The sequence below is a fragment of the Ranitomeya imitator genome, chromosome 6 (assembly GCF_032444005.1).
Source record: "Ranitomeya imitator isolate aRanImi1 chromosome 6, aRanImi1.pri, whole genome shotgun sequence".
Classification (NCBI taxonomy): domain Eukaryota; kingdom Metazoa; phylum Chordata; class Amphibia; order Anura; family Dendrobatidae; genus Ranitomeya; species Ranitomeya imitator.
In genome coordinates this window covers 378,111,396-378,128,793 of record NC_091287.1, presented here as the reverse complement: position 1 = coordinate 378,128,793, position 17,398 = coordinate 378,111,396, and the positions used below count along the sequence as shown (strand labels likewise).

The following is a 17,398-nucleotide window of genomic DNA, read 5'->3' as shown; positions in this document are numbered from 1 at the left end:
CTACACATCATCCTGCAAGGAAGACAGAAAACAAAGCTCTCCCATGGTTAAGGAAGCAGAATGAGAACGGTATGGCTCCGGGAGGAAAGGAAGGGAACAATGCCAACCCTATGATGGAAGACTGGCTGCAGAGGTGGGGGAGCGCTGTCAGTCACCGGTGATGGAGGCGGGGACATGCTGCTGGGAGGAGCCCTCTGGCCACGCCTAGGGGGCACCTGGAGCCTCATTAGCATATCTGATGATTAAACTTCAGGTTCTGTAGGATGGAGGCAGCAATTAGAAGCTCCATTTCTATTGGGACTACGCTTTGTGGTTAGTTTATACTGTCAGGTTGGGCTGATTGATTCCCTGTCACATGACCGTCCATGTAGCAATCCTTCCCCCGCCAGTCAGTGTCACTTCTCCATCTCGTCACCTAGTAGTAAAATGTGAGCGCACATGATGGAAAAGAGCGAGCGTGGTAAAAATCAGCGTATTCCATGGTAAAGCGGCGCACGCCTGCGGCTCTTCACCCGGCTCGGTCCTAACGCGCCGCGCACACGTGTGTCATTACGGTAGAGTGGACCGGCTAGGACCGCGCTGGAGCGAAGTGTCAGGTGACCTCCGGCGGGCGCTGTGTGCGTGCATGAGTGCTCTGCCCGACGGGAGAAGATGCGAGATGGCACGCTGGGAATGTGAGCGGACCGTCGGATCAGCGTCGCCGGCGGGATGATGAAGAGCTAATCTCCGCTCCTGTGCTGTCATCTCTCGCTGCGTCCTCCGCTCTCCGCCGATAGCTGCTATTGATCGGCGGGGCCCGCACGTGTAGCTCGCCGGAGCCATGGGGCTGTGCTACAGCCTCCGGCCGCGGCTCTTCGGGGATCCCAGCGGCACCAGCTCGGACAGCGAGCAGCCCCCGGAGCTGTCAGCGCCGCTCAGAGCCGGGGACCAGGACGGGCAGCCGTGCAAGCCTGGCCGGGGGGACGGTGCGGACGGGCAGCTGCTGCTCCACAACGGCGACGGCCGAGAGCACCGGCACATCCGAGTGCAGCAGCCTCAGCAGCATCCTCTGCAGAAGGGATGGGACAAGCTCCGGCTGGAGGAGAAGGAGGCCGAGAAGGAGGCCAAGAAAGTCAGCAAGAGCATCGACCGGGTGCTGAAGGAGCAGAAGAGGGAGTACAAGCAGACACACCGGCTGCTGCTGCTGGGTAAGACCCCTGTGTCTGATCCGGGCCCACAGTGGTCCCTGCTGTGTGTGTTATGGCTGGCACCCCACCCAAGCAGCAGTGGAGGGGGTGGGTGGCTCATGGGCAGCAATTGCAGGATTGGCGATGAACGGGCGGCAGTGGTTTAACCATCGCAGTCCCGGCTGCTTGTGTCTCTAGCATTCACCCTACTGTATATTTTGGCGTTGTTACTCCGTTATCGCAGCTCACCTTGTTCTTTCCCACCACCCTGATGTAGCAGCACCTTCCTGGGCCTTTGTGGGTTAACCTGCGTTATTAGAAGGGCGCTATATCCAGAAGCCTGCGCCGGTTTAGCTCTGCTACATCTGTGTGTCTCCCTGAGGAAGGTGAGTGTGTAATTGATAAATCTGTAGTAATGTGATCCTCGGGGAGGTGTCCTTGTGCTTTCAGGCGTATGATCTGTCCTAAGAGGAAGGCCGGAGCTCTCTGTGGCCCTGGCAGGCGGTCATTGTGGCCCGGACCCTCCGTGTCTGCAGGGCTATTCTAACGGTTTCCTTATTTTCCTCCATTTCTTAGGCACTGTTCAGATAACCCCTCGGACTTTCCTACAAATAGAATGAGTGGTCCGTCACATCGGGTATGCAAACTGAAGCAGAGCGGCCCCATTGATTATTTGTTATTTTTTTTTAGAAAGGCAGAAAAAGTTCTGACTAAAAAAAGTACCCCATAATAATCATTGTGGCCCCTCTGCTTTTGTTTCTGTAACTGATCGCTAAGGCTACTTTCACACTAGCGTCGGATTCGGCCCGTCGCAGTGCGTCGGGCCGAGATTCCGAAGCTAGCGTTTGTTGTGCCGCACAACTGGTGCAGGGGATGCATTTCTCTGGCGCATTCGCTGCCCCATTGTGAGGTGGGGGCGGAGTTTCGGCCACGCATGCGCGGTCGGAAAAAGCGGTTCGTCAGCTGCAAAAAACGTTACATTTAACGTTTTTTGCTCCCGGCAGTCCGCCACAACACGGCGCAACCGTCGCAAGACGGTTGCGACGTGTGTCAATACATCGCAATGCGTCGGTAATGTAACTCTATGGGGCAAAAACGCATCCTGCAAACAACTTTGCAAGATGCATTTTCCCCTAAACGACGCATTGCGACGTATTAAAAAAAATGCCAGTGTGAAAGTAGCCTTATTCTGTTTGTTCCCAAAATGGAACAAAATGTCCTAACTGGAATCTAAAGAATAAAAGATCATATTTCTGTGACAGCGAAAGACGCATATAGGATCCGAACACATGCAATGACAATTTTACTGGAAAATCCTTAGACGTTTTCTCACTATGAGGACTGCCCCTTCTCAATCTGAGTGTTTGCCCCTGTCAAAATAAAAATACTTATACTGCCCTCCCATGCTGGCATCGTTCCAGCTGTGTCAGAATTCCGGGGGCTCAAGTGAGGTTGTGATGTCACAGGAGCCCTGCCCCAATTGTCCCCGCCTCCATTGTCCCCGCTTCCATTGTCCCTGCCCCCAATGTCCCTGTCTTCAGACGTTTCTAACATCAACAGGAAGTCACGGGTGCGACTGCCCTCTGACTTCCTGTTAATGTTAGATACAACCAAAGACGGGGACAGTGACGCCAGCGCAAGGATAAGTAAGCCTCACAACAACCTCACTTGAGCCCCGGGAGAATTCTGACACTGCGAAAATGACATCGGCACGAGAGGTGAGTATAGTTGTTTTTATTTTAAGAGGGGCAAATGTGAGAAATGAGAAGGGTTGTCTGAGTAGTGGACAACCACTTTAATTGATTTTGCTCAGACCCCCATCGATCAGCTATTTGCAGCTCCTGCTGTGGCGGAATGTATACGGTGTATGAGGACTGCTCCGTACACTGTCTAGTGGCGATTCTTGGTACTGCAACACGGAACCCATTCACTGCAGTAGTAACTGAGCTTCAGCAGTTGAGAACATCTGCTACATAGTGTACAGAGCTGTGCTGTTCTGGTTGTGTACACAGTTTGGCTGGTGTCAGACTTGGGAGTGCAATGCAAGAAACTCGCGTGAGTCTCTCGCCTCAATACCCGGCACTGCCGCCGCAACTTGGGACCGGAGTGTGCAGCTGCATGTATTTCTGCCAGGTATTGAGGCGAGAGACTCGAGTGAGTTTTTCGCATTGCACTTGCAAGTGTGACCCTGGTCTTTACCTCACGCTGCAGTGGGAGCTGCAAACCGCTATTTGGTGGGGAGAGTTGTATCTATGGTGAGGTCTTTAATATGATAAGACCAGTTGATCCCTTTAACTGTCTCCTACAGTTCAGTGGAAATATGGTACCAAATAAGAATACGTTATTCTCCTTACTGTTATTGAAAAATGTAATTTTTGTGTAGCTACACCTTGAGTCATAACTCTTTCTATTTAACATCCTATTCATGTTAAAAGGGTTGTCCAGACTTGGGGTTCAAGTCTGCAGTCACTCTATTTGACTGCAGACTTGTTAAAGGGAACCTGTCACCTCATATTGGCGCGATATGTAAATGCCTTTGTTCCGGTCCAATCTGCGGCGTTTTATCTTCATTTCTCCACCCCATTTGTCCCTCTTGTCCACAATATGTTCGAGAATTAGAGTACTTGTCCTCCATAGTTCGCGCTTGCGCAATGCACTCTTCGCACGCGCAGTATGCTTTGCCCAACTACGGGCAAAGCCGAAAAGCATTACTGTGCATGCGCCCACGCACTATGTCCCAGAAGTATTTCGCTGTGTTCTGGGACATAGTGCGCGGGCGCATGCGTATTAATGCTTTTCGGCTTTGCCCGCAGTTGGGCAAAGCATACTGCGAGTGAAGATTGCATTGCGCATGTGCGAACTATGGAGGACAAGTACTCTAATTCTCCAACATATTGCGGACAACAGGGACGGATGGGGTGGAGAAATGAAGACGAAACGCCGCCAATCGGACTGGAAAAAAGCATTTACATAGCCCGCCAATTTGAGGTGACAGGTTCCCTTTAATCCTCACAGCGCGCAGAGTGCATGCTGTCGGGATTCTCTGGTTCCGTCTCCGGGAGCAGGCAGTCATATTGCATGTATGTGGTTTGCATACTTTGACCACATGACTAGGCGTGTCCGGCCTTGCTCCCTTCACTGTTATTGAATGAGGCCGCACATGTCTACTTGGCATGTGACTGCATATATGAAAATGGAGCGCCCCCAGACACAGGGCCACAACTTCTCAGTACCGGGCCTCTCTGGTTCGGTTCTGAGGCTGTCACGGTGGCTAGACCCGGTCCGCGACCCTGCTAAGGGGCGTCCAATAAAGGTGGTACAGTCTATCAGGGATTCGTGACGCCACCTGTGGTGTTCGGTCAGGGTGACCGACGCTGCTGTGGGGTCCGCTGGGGTGATGGAATGGCAGCTGGATGGTATACCTTCCCACAGGTGAAGTATGTCCTCAGGGCTTCCCAGTAAGGTGAATGGTGATGGTGTGAGGTGCAGTCAATAACGAGGACACAAGGTTGCAGTCTCTTTACCTCTTTACTGAAGACTTCAGGATCCTCAATCCAGAGCACGCTTAACAGGGCTATCTGAGACCGGCTGGTCCGATGGGTACATCCAGAGTTTCCTTCGCAGATGGAAATTGTTGCCTACCACTAGCGCCTGTGTGTTGTAGTCCTACCCTGCTGAGCATTCGGAATAGTCCTCACAACTGCTGTTCTCGTTCGTTCATACTTTCTAATTCTCTCTCGCTTGTTCCAGATGTTACTATTTTCTCGTCCCCCAGTATGTTATGGCTAGGACGCACCCGTATGACAGGAAGGCTCAGAGCTCTTCCGGGACCCTAGAGACTCCCCTCTCCCACTGTTGCCCCGTATGTCTTCGTAGGAAATTTAAGGTAGACAGCCAACCTATAATTAACTGTCCTGCGGAGTTTGAAGTAAGGCCTAGAGTCAGTTATTCCCGCGGTGTTCCGGCCACCGGCTATGCGCTTTAGTAGGATGTTGCCTCGGTCTCACGGCACGACTCCTACTGGTACTCATTTGTGCTTGATCTCGTTTCTCACTGTTCCACAATATCCTTCCCTTCGTGTCTCTCTCTTGGATACCTCCGCGGGGTGTGCAGGCGCGGTTCCGTTACGTTCTGCTCTGTTCGCTAGGCACCTGCCAGGTTCCCACGCCTGGCAGGGACCCCCCCTGTGTCTTCTCCCTGCAACACCCCCTGCCATGGGATGTTGCCTGAATCCAACCCAGTCAGCTTCGGACCAACTTCCTATCCAACCCCTAGTTTTACCAGTGTGAGGAGTGGCCCAAAAAATAAAGCCTTTTTCTCCTCCTAGTGGCCGGAGTGTGAAGTGTAATGTGTGCTGGTGATACCTGGTCAGTAGAACTCCTTCAGTGCTATCAGACGTACCATCACTCCCCTTAGTGGCAGAGTGTAATACTGCAACGACCAGATCTCTGGTGCGCTGCAAAAACAGCATACTTGCGGTCATGCACCTACCTGCTACTGGAATGGAAGAATCCTAACAGTGTGCACTGTGCACGCTGTGAGGATTCACAAGTCTGCAGTCAGAGTACCTGCATGTATAGTAAAACAAGGCACTCCTGAATGAAGGTGCACAAGTGGAGGCCCAATCTGTAATCCATTATATGAAGAACTTGGCACTCAGGTATAATGTGAGAAAATGATTTTAATTGCAATCCACAGTAAAATATGTTTCTGAGTTTCTATTGTAGATTTATGGACTAGACTAGTGCATGTCAATAACAGGCAGCTCTAGCAGTTGTCTAACATGCGGATGGCACATGGAGTCCGTCACGTCCACAGTTTGCAGACATGACAGGCCAGAGTTTTAATATGGCTCTCTGAATCCAGCCTAAGGCTAGATATGTACAACCATGTGTTACCATCAGAGAGAAACGGACTGATTTTTTTTATCTTCTTTATTTTTTGGATCCTAATAGATTTTTTTTCTTCACTGAAGGTGTGCTTCTTCCAGATCTGTAAAAACTCCCGTGAAAGTCAAATTTTTATTAAAATTTCCCGTACTCTGCAAAATATCTGTTAGACACAAATGCAAAATGGAAGAATATTGGAAACCTTATGTTTTTGCATCTGTGCCTAAGGGTACCGTCACACAGTGGCATTTTGATCGCTACGACGGCACGATCCGTGACGCTCCAGCATCGTAACAATATCGCTCCAGCGTCGTAGACTGCTGTCACACTTTGCAATGTACGACGCTGGAGCGATAATTTCATGACGTGTGTGCGATGTAGAAGCCGTTGGTTACTATGCGCACATCGTATACAATATCATGCACACCTTTGTTACACCATGCGATCATGCCGCCACAGCGGGACACTAGACGACGAAAGAAAGTTTCAAACGATCTGCTACGACGTACGATTCTCAGCGGGGTCCCTGATCGCAGGAGCGTGTCAGACACAGGGAGATCGCTGGAACGTCACGGATATATCGCTGGAACGTCACAAATCGTGCCGTCGTAGCGATCAAAATGCCACTGTGTGACGGTACCCTTACAGATTCCCATAGACTTTAATGGCCGAGTCTGACCTGCAAATTTGATCAGAATAGGACCTGTTCAAAGTCACACGGATCTCACTCTCAGGCCATGTTCATTCAATATTTGGTCAGTATTTTACCTCAGTATTTGTAAGCCAAAACCAAGAGAGGAACAATCAGAGGAAAAGTATAAGGCTGGGGTCACACTTGCGTGTGCAATGCAAGAAACTCGCACTAGTCTCTCGCATCAATACCCGGCACTGCATCGGCACTCGGGACCTGAGTGGGCAGCTGCATGTATTTCTATACAGCTGAACGCTCCGGTCCTGAGTGCCGGCGGCTGTGCCGGGTATTGATGCGCAAGTTCCTTGCATTGCACATTCAAGTGTGACCCCGGCCTAACAGAAACACGTCACCACTTCTGTATTTATCACCCACTCCTGGTTTTGGCTTGCAAATACGGAGTTAAAATACTGAGCGAATATGGATTGTGTGAACGTGGCCTTATTATGGCCTTGATTTTAACACGTGTCTACATACATTTTATGGATTTAAAAAAAAAAATAAAAAAATAGCAGTTCTAAATGTTTTTTTTTTTTATAGGAGTTTTTTGAAACTGGGTGGAACTTTGCCAATAGGATGCATAGCTAAGAACAGCTGAGATAGTAATCATAATTTGCACCAAAACAGTGGCGTCAATTACAGCAGTGCTGTGCTTCGGTCCCTAACTGGAGGACAATTGTTTGCGGCGGTGCACGGCAGTTTAAAGATGCCCAACATTGATTCAGAAACGCAGTCTAAATGTATTGGGCACATCTTACTCTTGTGTTCTCGTCATCCAGGCTCGCAGAATGAGGTGTTGTGGGGCAGTTAAGGGCCCAATGTCTGGATTGCTGGTCGTACAAGCCCGTAATGAGGTTGATACTTTGGGCCTGCTACATGAGTGTTTCCTCCAGAATTCTGATGTTAACATCTTTTTAAATGTCATTAAGTATTTGTGCTTTTTGGTGTTTTTATACCCGTCCTCACCTGTTCCTCCAAAATGGGCATAACTGAGACGAGGTTTGGCCATGCCTGGGAAATTCCTCAAACTTTGAGTGGTGTAACATTGCTGGCGGAGGTGCATTTAAGATGAACGTAATTCATGAAGTGGTGCTCACCTAATAAATGAGATGCATCTTGTTCCAGGGCTACCTCCATGAGACTGATGTGCAAAACTCCATGAATCGGGCACTTCCTGTAAGGTTGTGAAGAAATGACTATTTTATACCCACGGTTTAGTGCTTAGTTTCCTCTCCAAACTCTGCTTTCCAGAAGTGTGAAGCTGTACACTCATCTACCCCTTCCCTAAAATGATGATGCCCAGACTGACCACCATGATGGCGGATTGCTGCATAGCCTTGTTTCACAAACATGGGTGGGCAGAACTTTGTCCACATATCAGTGGCATCTACCGGCACCTCCCTTAATTTCCTACTCTCTCTAGGCATTGACTATAGGAATGTGTACAAGTTGAAGATAGATATCTAGCCAACCTTGGCTGTGACTCAGGTCATGCAGCCAAAGATCTATACTGTTGCTACTACATCCACAGATTACTGCAGGTGAATGGGGTCGCATTACAATTTTTTTTCTGTGTGTGACTTGCTTGTGGCAGTCACGGTGCCCATGCGAGAATGCAATTCACCTGCATTGTGCTGCGATGTAGAAGCGTCATAAAGAGATTTTTGGCTGAGCTACTGTTGTCACTTCCAAAATCACTGAGTAGTTCCTGGCTGTAGGCAAAAATCAGTTGCTTCTGCTCCTTCTCGTTGCTGAGAAAAGTTTGAACGGAGCAGTGGGCGAGCGTGAGCGTGCACAGTGCTGCTCCATTTTTTTCCAAAATTCGAAGAGATTGTACTCGCAATTCAGAAGGAGATTGTCAGACTAAACTGAATCGGAGTGCTTATTGCTAGAAGACATCTGTGCGTTTGTGTTACGCTTTATTCACAGAGTTGTGGCATACAAACACTGGTGCACTGGAGAAATTAAGCATGACACAGTGGTGATTTGTCCTTATTGGCTGTACTTGTAAGACCAGGACTTGCTAGGTCTACCAAGGATGAAGATGTCCTTATTGGCTGTACTTGTAAGACCAGGACTTGCTAGGTCTACCAAGGATGAAGATGTCCTTATTGGCTGTACTTGTAAGACCAGGACTTGCTAGGTCTACCAAGGATGAAGATGTCCTTATTGGCTGTACTTGTAAGACCAGGACTTGCTAGGTCTACCAAGGATGAAGACCCTCTGGGTATCTGCTCTCTGGTAGATGAGTTCCAGCATGGTAATCCAGTTATTTAAAGTGAGGTTTCTAATTGAAACTCTTAGTGCTCATGCACACAACCGTAATAATTGGATGATTTCTACTCAACGTTTTTTTTTTTTTTTTTTCTCCACATCCGAGAATCTGACTCTGATCAGGGTGTGATCAGCATAATCGTAATGATTTTGGCAGATGAGAAAAAATTGACTAGGTAACACTAGTCTAACAATGACCAAAATTGGAAAAACAAAAATTATGAGCAATGTAGTGGTTTACAAGCCATTTTTTGTGTTTGGCAACCCAATTGCCTTTTTTCCTTTTTTTCAGTACTTTGTGTGGTTTGTATGTGACTATTATACATTTTTTTTTTTAATCAAGGATCTATTGTGGTGATGCTCAGAAGATCAGTTGCTGCTTTTTTCCACTATAATAGTTGCATTATGATTTTACACTAATATGTGTGCAATATCCTTTTGTCTTGAATGGGTTTTTCAATGAAATAAGTGTATGATTTCTGGACGTTCAATCACTGGAAATGGGGGTTTTGGAACCCCATTTACTGAGATTGGATTATCAATGATCATAAATTTAGAGCCAATCCTGTGGGTAGATCTATTTAGTGGAAAAGCCTACTAAATTACAAAACTATTATTACACCTGCCAGCTTTTAGGCTGTATCAATTTTTTAATTGATCTATTTTTGATATGTGATAAAATTCTCAGATTTGTAAACTGGGGGATGATCGTGACACCTTTCTGCCAATGTCACCTGCAGCAGGCACCTCCCTGCTGTGTTCACGTGTCTGGCATTGGATTGGGATTGGCAAAGGGAATAACATCAAATAGTCCTTTCTCCCAATGTCAGGCGGTGCTTACAGAATAATAAAGTTTGTGTAACTGAGCCCTGACGCTCCGAGATGTTCTGTCGGTTAAGCAGTGCCTGACATTGGGTATCTTGGGAAATGAACCGGACATCATGGTTTTTTTTTTCTCTTGTTTCCAGCAGGGCCATGTAGTCGGTAACAGACATCCGATTCCGACTCCTCTATTTTTCCACACTCCGACTCCTTCAGAAATGGCTCTTTTATAATAATTAGGAATGCCAGATGCACTGTAGCAAAACAGTGACATTAAGCACTCTCTACCTCCCTCAAAAAACCCATGTAAGGACAATTGCAACAAGCTATACCTTTAGTAAATTAATCATGTATAATAATATTTATATACTTTTTATTTTGAAGCCAGAGACAGAGTTTTTCCCTGCGCCAACTCCACCTGAAACTGGCTCCGTCTTATGGAAACATTAATTCTTGGCTGAAATAACAACACAAATGATAATTAGCTGCAAACACTATTATGAGTTGTAACCCAGCTTCTTTTGTTATTACTTTATATTACCAAATGTACACAAAAGACATGAGAATAACTAAATATAAATGTATCTTCATTATGACAACGCAGAATGTTCTGTACGGAGATTAAAATCAATAGGGTAGAATTCTACCCCAAAAAGTTAACTGTGATCTGGGCTGGCTAAAATCCTCCTAATGGCTTTGTGATAGGACTGGACATACACTGATGTTGTGATGTTCAAATATGTACTATTTGCCTGAGACTTTTGTGGTTTTTAAAGGGTTGTCTAGTATGAAACCTTTGATAGCACAAAAATGGTAATCTGTCACCAGGTTTATGCTGCCCCATAAGCGAGCTGAATAAAGTAGGTACATAGATCGTCATTCCAGCACCTTGTCTTTAATAAAACACTCTCTGCATCAGCTGTTCTTGTCTTCTCACTGCTGAGCTCCGGCTATGTACAGTCGACCCCTGGACTAAGCTTTCCACAGCGAAACGTGCATCGGTGTGGTGGGTCCTTGTCTCCTGGCTCTGCTAGGAATGTCACTATGATATCACTGTTTCTTCTATCACGAGTGTACACCCTTGCCTATCTTAATACTTGCTTTCCATTATGTCCCTCCGGACAGCACCATGGAGGTAGTCCTTCCTTGACCTATAGTGGGACAGGATCACAGAGGGGTTTAAAGGCCCCTCCCACCTCCACCCTCCAGTGTTTTTCCTGTCCCTTCAGGAGATGGTTGTATGAGAGGTTGCTCCAGGAGTGAAGATAGAAGAGGGATGTTCTATGTGGCTCAGGGGGATCGTGTGGCACGTCCAAACCTTCCCCCTCCCCTGTCAAGTAGCCCAGGGCTGAAACCCTCTTGGGTGGGGCTCCCTCAGCCACAGAGAGCGGATGATGCTCCTGGGTAGAGCCGCTTCCTCCCGCAGTGGAGGCTCCGATGCCGGCCGGCAAGCCATCGCTACTTCCGGAAGTCATGCTGTGGAGAAGGCCGTCGCACTTCGCTGACATCAGAGCAGGACGCCGGGGCATAAGGTCGGTGTGCGTTCCACGATAGAACGTGGAAGTGCAGAACGAGACAGGCAACAGGCTGGTTTCCTGGATCTCGTGGGGCACAGGAGAGAAAATCATTGTCAGCATTCCTGATGGGACACTGCATTCCTGATGGGACGCCGCTTCCCTTCATGATGGGGTCTCGGCGTTACCAGCTCCCCCTGTTTTTTTAGCAGGTATGGAGCCAGCATAGGTGAGTGCATGGTGGAATGTTCTGTTGATGGTCTAGGCCTCTGGGCTGATGCTAGTCTCATGCCTTTGTGCCAAAGCTGTGTCTAGAGCCTCATGTGCCGAGGTATGTTTTCACATATACGCAGCTAGGCCTTGGACCTCTAGTCTATAATAAGGCCACATGTCCAGGCTATATCTCATGATTTGACTTCAGTTAGTTGCATGTCATGTCTGCACAGAGCCTTATCATTGGCCTTCAGAGTGACTTTTTGGAAGCATGTTTTCCATTATTTGGTTCGATAAACAGGTGTTTCACTTTTCTTTGCAACTTAACTACTCCATCCATAGGAGGACACAGGGTGTTAATGCAGCACATTGTTTCCATGAAGACTGCCCTCCAGCTACGGCTCATTAATTAGCTCCTTCAGGTGGGGTCAGTCTGACAAGTGAGATGTATTATTCAGAGTGGAGATTTATCCGGAACTCTGAGAGATTGCTCTCTTGCTTATAACTGTGGGCCTGTTTGGCACCTTCAAGCATGGCTGTAGCTTTATGCATCATATTGAGTGCCTCTGTGCATCATAGTGCCTATGTGCATCATATTGAGTGCCTCTGTGCTTCATATTGCATGATGGTGCCTCAGTGCATCATATTGCATCATAGTGCCTCTGTGCATCATATGGCATCATAGTGCCTCTGTGCATCATATGGCATCATAGTTGCTTCATAGTGCCTCTATGCGTTGTAGTGCATCATATAGCATCATAGGGCTTCATAGCGCCTCTGTGCATCAAAATGTCAGTGCTTATGTGCATCATATTGCATCATAGTTGCTTCATAGTGCCTCTATGCATCATATTGCATTATAGTGCTTCATAGTGCCTCTATGCATTATATTGCGTATTGCATTGTATTGCATCATATGCCATCATAGTGCTTCATATTGCATCATAAGGCCATGTTCACATGTTCCTGATTTCCATCCCTTTTTTTCTGCACTAAAAACCGCAGCTCTTGGCAGAAAATGCAGGTCCTTTTTTTGGTGCTTTTTTGATGCGTTTTTTAGTGCGTTTTTTTATGCAGTTTTCTATGCAGAGTCTGTGTGTTTTCTAGGGAGTTTTTTAGGGTTAAAATGGCTGAAAATACCCTACCCCTAACCCTAACCCTATTCTAACCTTAGTGGAAAAAAAAAATGTCTTTATTTTTTTATTGTCCCTACCTATGGGGGTGACAAAGGGGGGGTCATTTACTATTTTTTTTATTTTGATCACTGAGAGAGGTTATATCTCAGTGATCAAAATGCACTTTGGAACGAATCCGCCGGCCAACAGATTCGGCGGGCGCACTGCGCATGCGCCTGCCATTTTGCAAGATGGCGGCGCCCAGGGAGAAGATGGCCGGACGGACACCGGGAGGCCGGGTAAGTATAAGGGGGGAGATGAGGGCACGGGGGGGGGGGGGGGCGTCGGAGCACGGGGGGTGGCATCGGAGCATGGGGGGTTGGGATTGGGGCACGGGGGGCAGGCACACTGCAGCGGTTCTGCACCACAAACCGCAGTAAAACCGCAGATATATTTTTCATCTGCGGGTTTGACCTCACAATGGAGGTCAATGGGTGCAGAACCGCTGCAGTTTTGCAAAAAGAAGTGACATGGTACTTCTTTTTTACCGCAGCTATTCAGCGCGGCTTTTTTTCCCGATTCCCGCATCATGTGCACAGTGGTTCCTGTTTTCCATAGGGTACAGTGTACTGTACCCTGCATGGAAAACAGCTGCGGAGCCGCAGCGGCAAAATTGCGGCGGTTCCACAGTAAAAAACGCACTGTGTGAACATGGCCTAAGGCTTCATAGCGCCTCTATGCATCAAAATGTATCATGGTGCTTATGTGCATCATATTGCATCATAGTGCTTCGGTGCCCCTGTGCCTCATGGGGTATCATTAGTGTGTCACAGTGGCTCTGTGCTTCATAGTACCTCGGGCCTTGTGCCTTTCTTGCCTCTGGGTTTAGACCTTCTGACTTGTGCCTTGTTGCGTGGCTGCACATTGTATCATCGGCCTACCACATCACATTTTGTCTTGGGCCCCAACTCTGGTTATAGAGTCCTCGTGTGTTTGGACCCAGATCCAACTTCTGATGCTTCGTTCTTTACAACAGGGCTTAGCCAAACAAACAGCTATACTTGAATTGGCTTAAGGTACCGTCACATTTAGCGACGCTGCAGCGATCTAGACAACAATCCCGATCGCTGCAGCGTCGCTGGAGAGCTGTCACATAGGCTGGCCGTAAAGCACAGCGGTGACGTCACCGCTGTAATCTGCTTTACGGCTGGCCGGTGCTGACAGTGCAGGGAAACAGAACGCCGGGGGACGCGACAGACACCGGAATGTAGTGTTTGTTTTTCTCCTTCGCCTCATTGGGGGACACAGACCGTGGGTGTATGCTGCTGCCAATAGGAGGCTGACACTAAGTGATACAAAAAAAGTTAGCTCCTCCCCTGCAGTATACACCCTCCTGCTGGCTCTCAGCTAACCAGTTCTTGCTTAGTGTCTGTAGGAGGCACATGGGTCTGTTTCAGACCCCAACGTTTTTATTTTATTGTTTACTTTTCTGTAAATTTTTATTTTTTAATTAACGGAGTGAAGGGGGCGACGGTTCCTTTCAAGGTTCCGATCTCCCCTGAACCATCAACAGGCGAGCACGGCGAGTATACCTCCCCGTACCCTCTCCTGCGACGTGGGAAGCCATGCCTGAGCTCTCTTCAGGGGCGACGGTTCCTTCACGGTCCCGATCTCCCCACACCAGCAGCAGGCGACCACATGGAGTGTCGCCTCCATGTATCCTCTCCTGGAGCCAGGCCTAATGCCGGACAACTGACCCTGTCCACCCGGACTGAACTCCGTGGCTGTACAGAGGCTCCTCTCTATGGCGTCCGAGCAGCCCCCACTGTCCCACCACTGTGAAAGCGGATGGCACAAGGAGGCAGATGGGTCCTCTCCACCTCCCTAACAAACGGATGATGGATTGAGGCTTATCCCTGCACCGTCCACGCTGCACAGAACAGCGCTGAAACCCACATCCGCGGCAGCTCCATGCCGGGACGTGCACCAATGGTGAGTGGATCCATCTTCAGTGGGATATCCACATGCTGACAGGCAGCCTCAGCCACTTCCCTGTGGCCCACCTCTCTGAGGTAACGCTCTGGATGGCTGCAAAAATTTAGTCCCCGGCTTCGGCCGATTTGTAGGCCGCATCCTGGAAGTCTTGCCTGGAACGCCCCGCTGGTGTTGCCCGCCGGCTACAGAAATTTAGGCCCCGGCTTGGGCCTATTCAACATCGTGTCTGTGGCTCCGCCCCCCAAATTGGCGCTTCTCGCTCTCTGCGAGATTTTATCAACTCTGCAGCTCCCGGTGGCCATCTTGGTCCACCCGGCCAGCTCACACTGGGGTGACAGTATTTTTGCATTAAAGGGGCACATCGACTCTACATCAGTACCCGGGTAAGGAAGTACCTGGCCTGGTCTTAAAGGCATATGGCCAGTATTCCCAGTCTTAAAGGCGCATGACCAGTATTCTCTGGTCTTAAAGGTGCATGACCAGTATTCCCTGGTCTTAAAGGTGCATGACCAGTATTCCCTGGTCTTAAAGGCGCATGACCAGTATTCCCTGGTCTTAAAGGCGCATGACCAGTATTCTCTGGTCTTAAAGGTGCATGACCAGTATTCCCTGGTCTTAAAGGCGCATGACAAGTATTCCCTGGTCTTATAGGAGCACGACCAGTATTCTCTGGTCTTAAAGGTGCACGACCAGTATTCTCTGGTCTTAAAGGTGCACGACCAGTATTCTCTGGTCTTAAAGGTGCACGACCAGTATTCTCTGGTCTTAAAGGTGCACGACCAGTATTCTCTGGTCTTAAAGGTGCACGACCAGTATTCTCTGGTCTTAAAGGTGCACGACCAGTATTCTCTGGTCTTAAAGGTGCACGACCAGTATTCTCTGGTCTTAAAGGTGCACGACCAGTATTCTCTGGTCTTAAAGGTGCACGACCAGTATTCTCTGGTCTTAAAGGTGCATGACCAGTATTCTCTGGTCTTAAAGGCGCATGACCAGTATTCTCTGGTCTTAAAGGCGCATGACCAGTATTCTCTGGTCTTAAAGGCGCATGACCAGTATTCTCTGGTCTTAAAGGCGCATGACCAGTCCGAGGAGCCCTCCGCCGCCGACCCCAGCTTTATCCTCTAGTTCCCCTCAGTGGACTTCTTCACTGACCAATCCATGGTTCTCTGACCAAGAGATTGAATCCCTCTGTGTACCCTCTGTGTTTGGAGTGCTCGCAGGACCAATATACATGGTCCCTATCCTACATGGGAGCCGTCGGCTAGCAGGGGCCGCAAGTATTCTAGAAACGTGCAGGCGTCTAGAAACATACAGGCATCTAGAAAACGGAAGTTTTTCGTTTCCTGCTCCCTCACCAATGATTTGATGACAACAAGGCTCTGAATATGGATTGGATATTGCCTGAGCTTGCCAGAGCTTCAGAGACTAAACTCCCTCGAGAGCATTTGCCATTCAATTCGGATAAGCGATTCACTGGACAGAAGCCTTTACGTGGGATGCCATGCCTGGCCTGTTTTTTTAAGGGCGACGGGTCCTTTAAAGGGCACCGATCTCCCCACACCATCAACAGACGAGCACACGGAGTGTCGTCTCCATGTTTCCTCTTCTGCATCCAGGCCTAACGCCAGACAACCTGTCCTGTCCACCTGGAGACCTGTACTCTGTGGACATATAGAGGCACCCTTTTTTGGCGTACGAGCTCCCCCCTCTGCATCACCACTATTTAGTGGATGATGCAAGAAGGCGGACAATTCCTCTCCACTTCCCTGTTAAGAGGTTGATGGATCGAGGGTGCCTAATTTTTATCTCTGCACCGTGAAAAGAGGAGATGGCAAGAGACTATGACCTGCTGGATGCAGCCGCACATTCTGCCATGGGGCAGATTAACCGGGTAGAATCTCCTGTGGTATTCCTACCAGTATCCCTACCTGATGGGTCATCAATTAAAAACACCACGGACTGTCAGATAGCAAATCTGGTTCGTTCCGTCTTGCGGCTTCGAGTCCAGCGCTCTATCCTCCCTAGCGGCCGCATGGATTGCTAGAGCAATGGTCTCCTGGCTGGAGACCTTAACTACCTTGATTCACACCAGCAACAACTGGCCAATCAAATCCTTTGAGTGGGAGTCTGACAAAGGATTGTATAAGGATTGTCCAGCACAGTCTAGATCTAAGGGATCTTGGTTCCAAACAGGGGAACGAAAAGTAAGATCGACCCTGGACCTCAAACTTCTAACAACCTTTGACATGGTCCTCCTTCTTTGGATGGAGTTCCTCCGCTCAGCCATTACTTCAACAGAAAAAGGTGCAGTTTCCGGCATCCATCGACATTCGGGTTGCTTGCCCTCTGCAAAAATTCCTTCGCCTTTCCATTCGTCAACAGCATTTTCATGTCACAACCTTGTCCTTTGGCCTTGCTTCCGCACCCAGAGTGTTCGCTCTGGTCATGGCGGATGTCATGTTTATCTTGCACTCTAGAGGCGTGCTCGTCCTGCCCTGTTTGGTCTGTCTAGCCGCCCTTCCAGGACTACGCTGAGTCGTCTATATTTCTTGCGATACCTTCTCTCCTGGGCTGGCAGCTACACTTAGACAAGTTCTCCTCATTTCCAGCCCAGCAGATATCCTTTTTGAGGATGATCCTGCACACTTCTAGAAGGATGGTAATTCTTCCTCGAGACAAGGTCATGGCCCTTCAACAGGGAGCTCGCGCAAGGAGAGTT

The 17,398-nt window shown here is 48.6% G+C and overlaps 1 protein-coding gene across 1 annotated transcript in view; it reads left to right on the top strand.

Moving 5' to 3' along the window:
* Positions 1-598: 598 nt before the first annotated feature.
* Positions 599-17,398, top strand: part of GNAL (G protein subunit alpha L) — a 386,284-nt gene continuing 369,484 nt past the window's right edge. Inside the window, exon 1 of the mRNA XM_069731023.1 lies at positions 599-1,187. Within this exon, the coding sequence (XP_069587124.1) occupies positions 821-1,187 (367 nt within the window). The 5' untranslated portion in view covers positions 599-820. The remainder of the gene's footprint in view (positions 1,188-17,398) is intronic.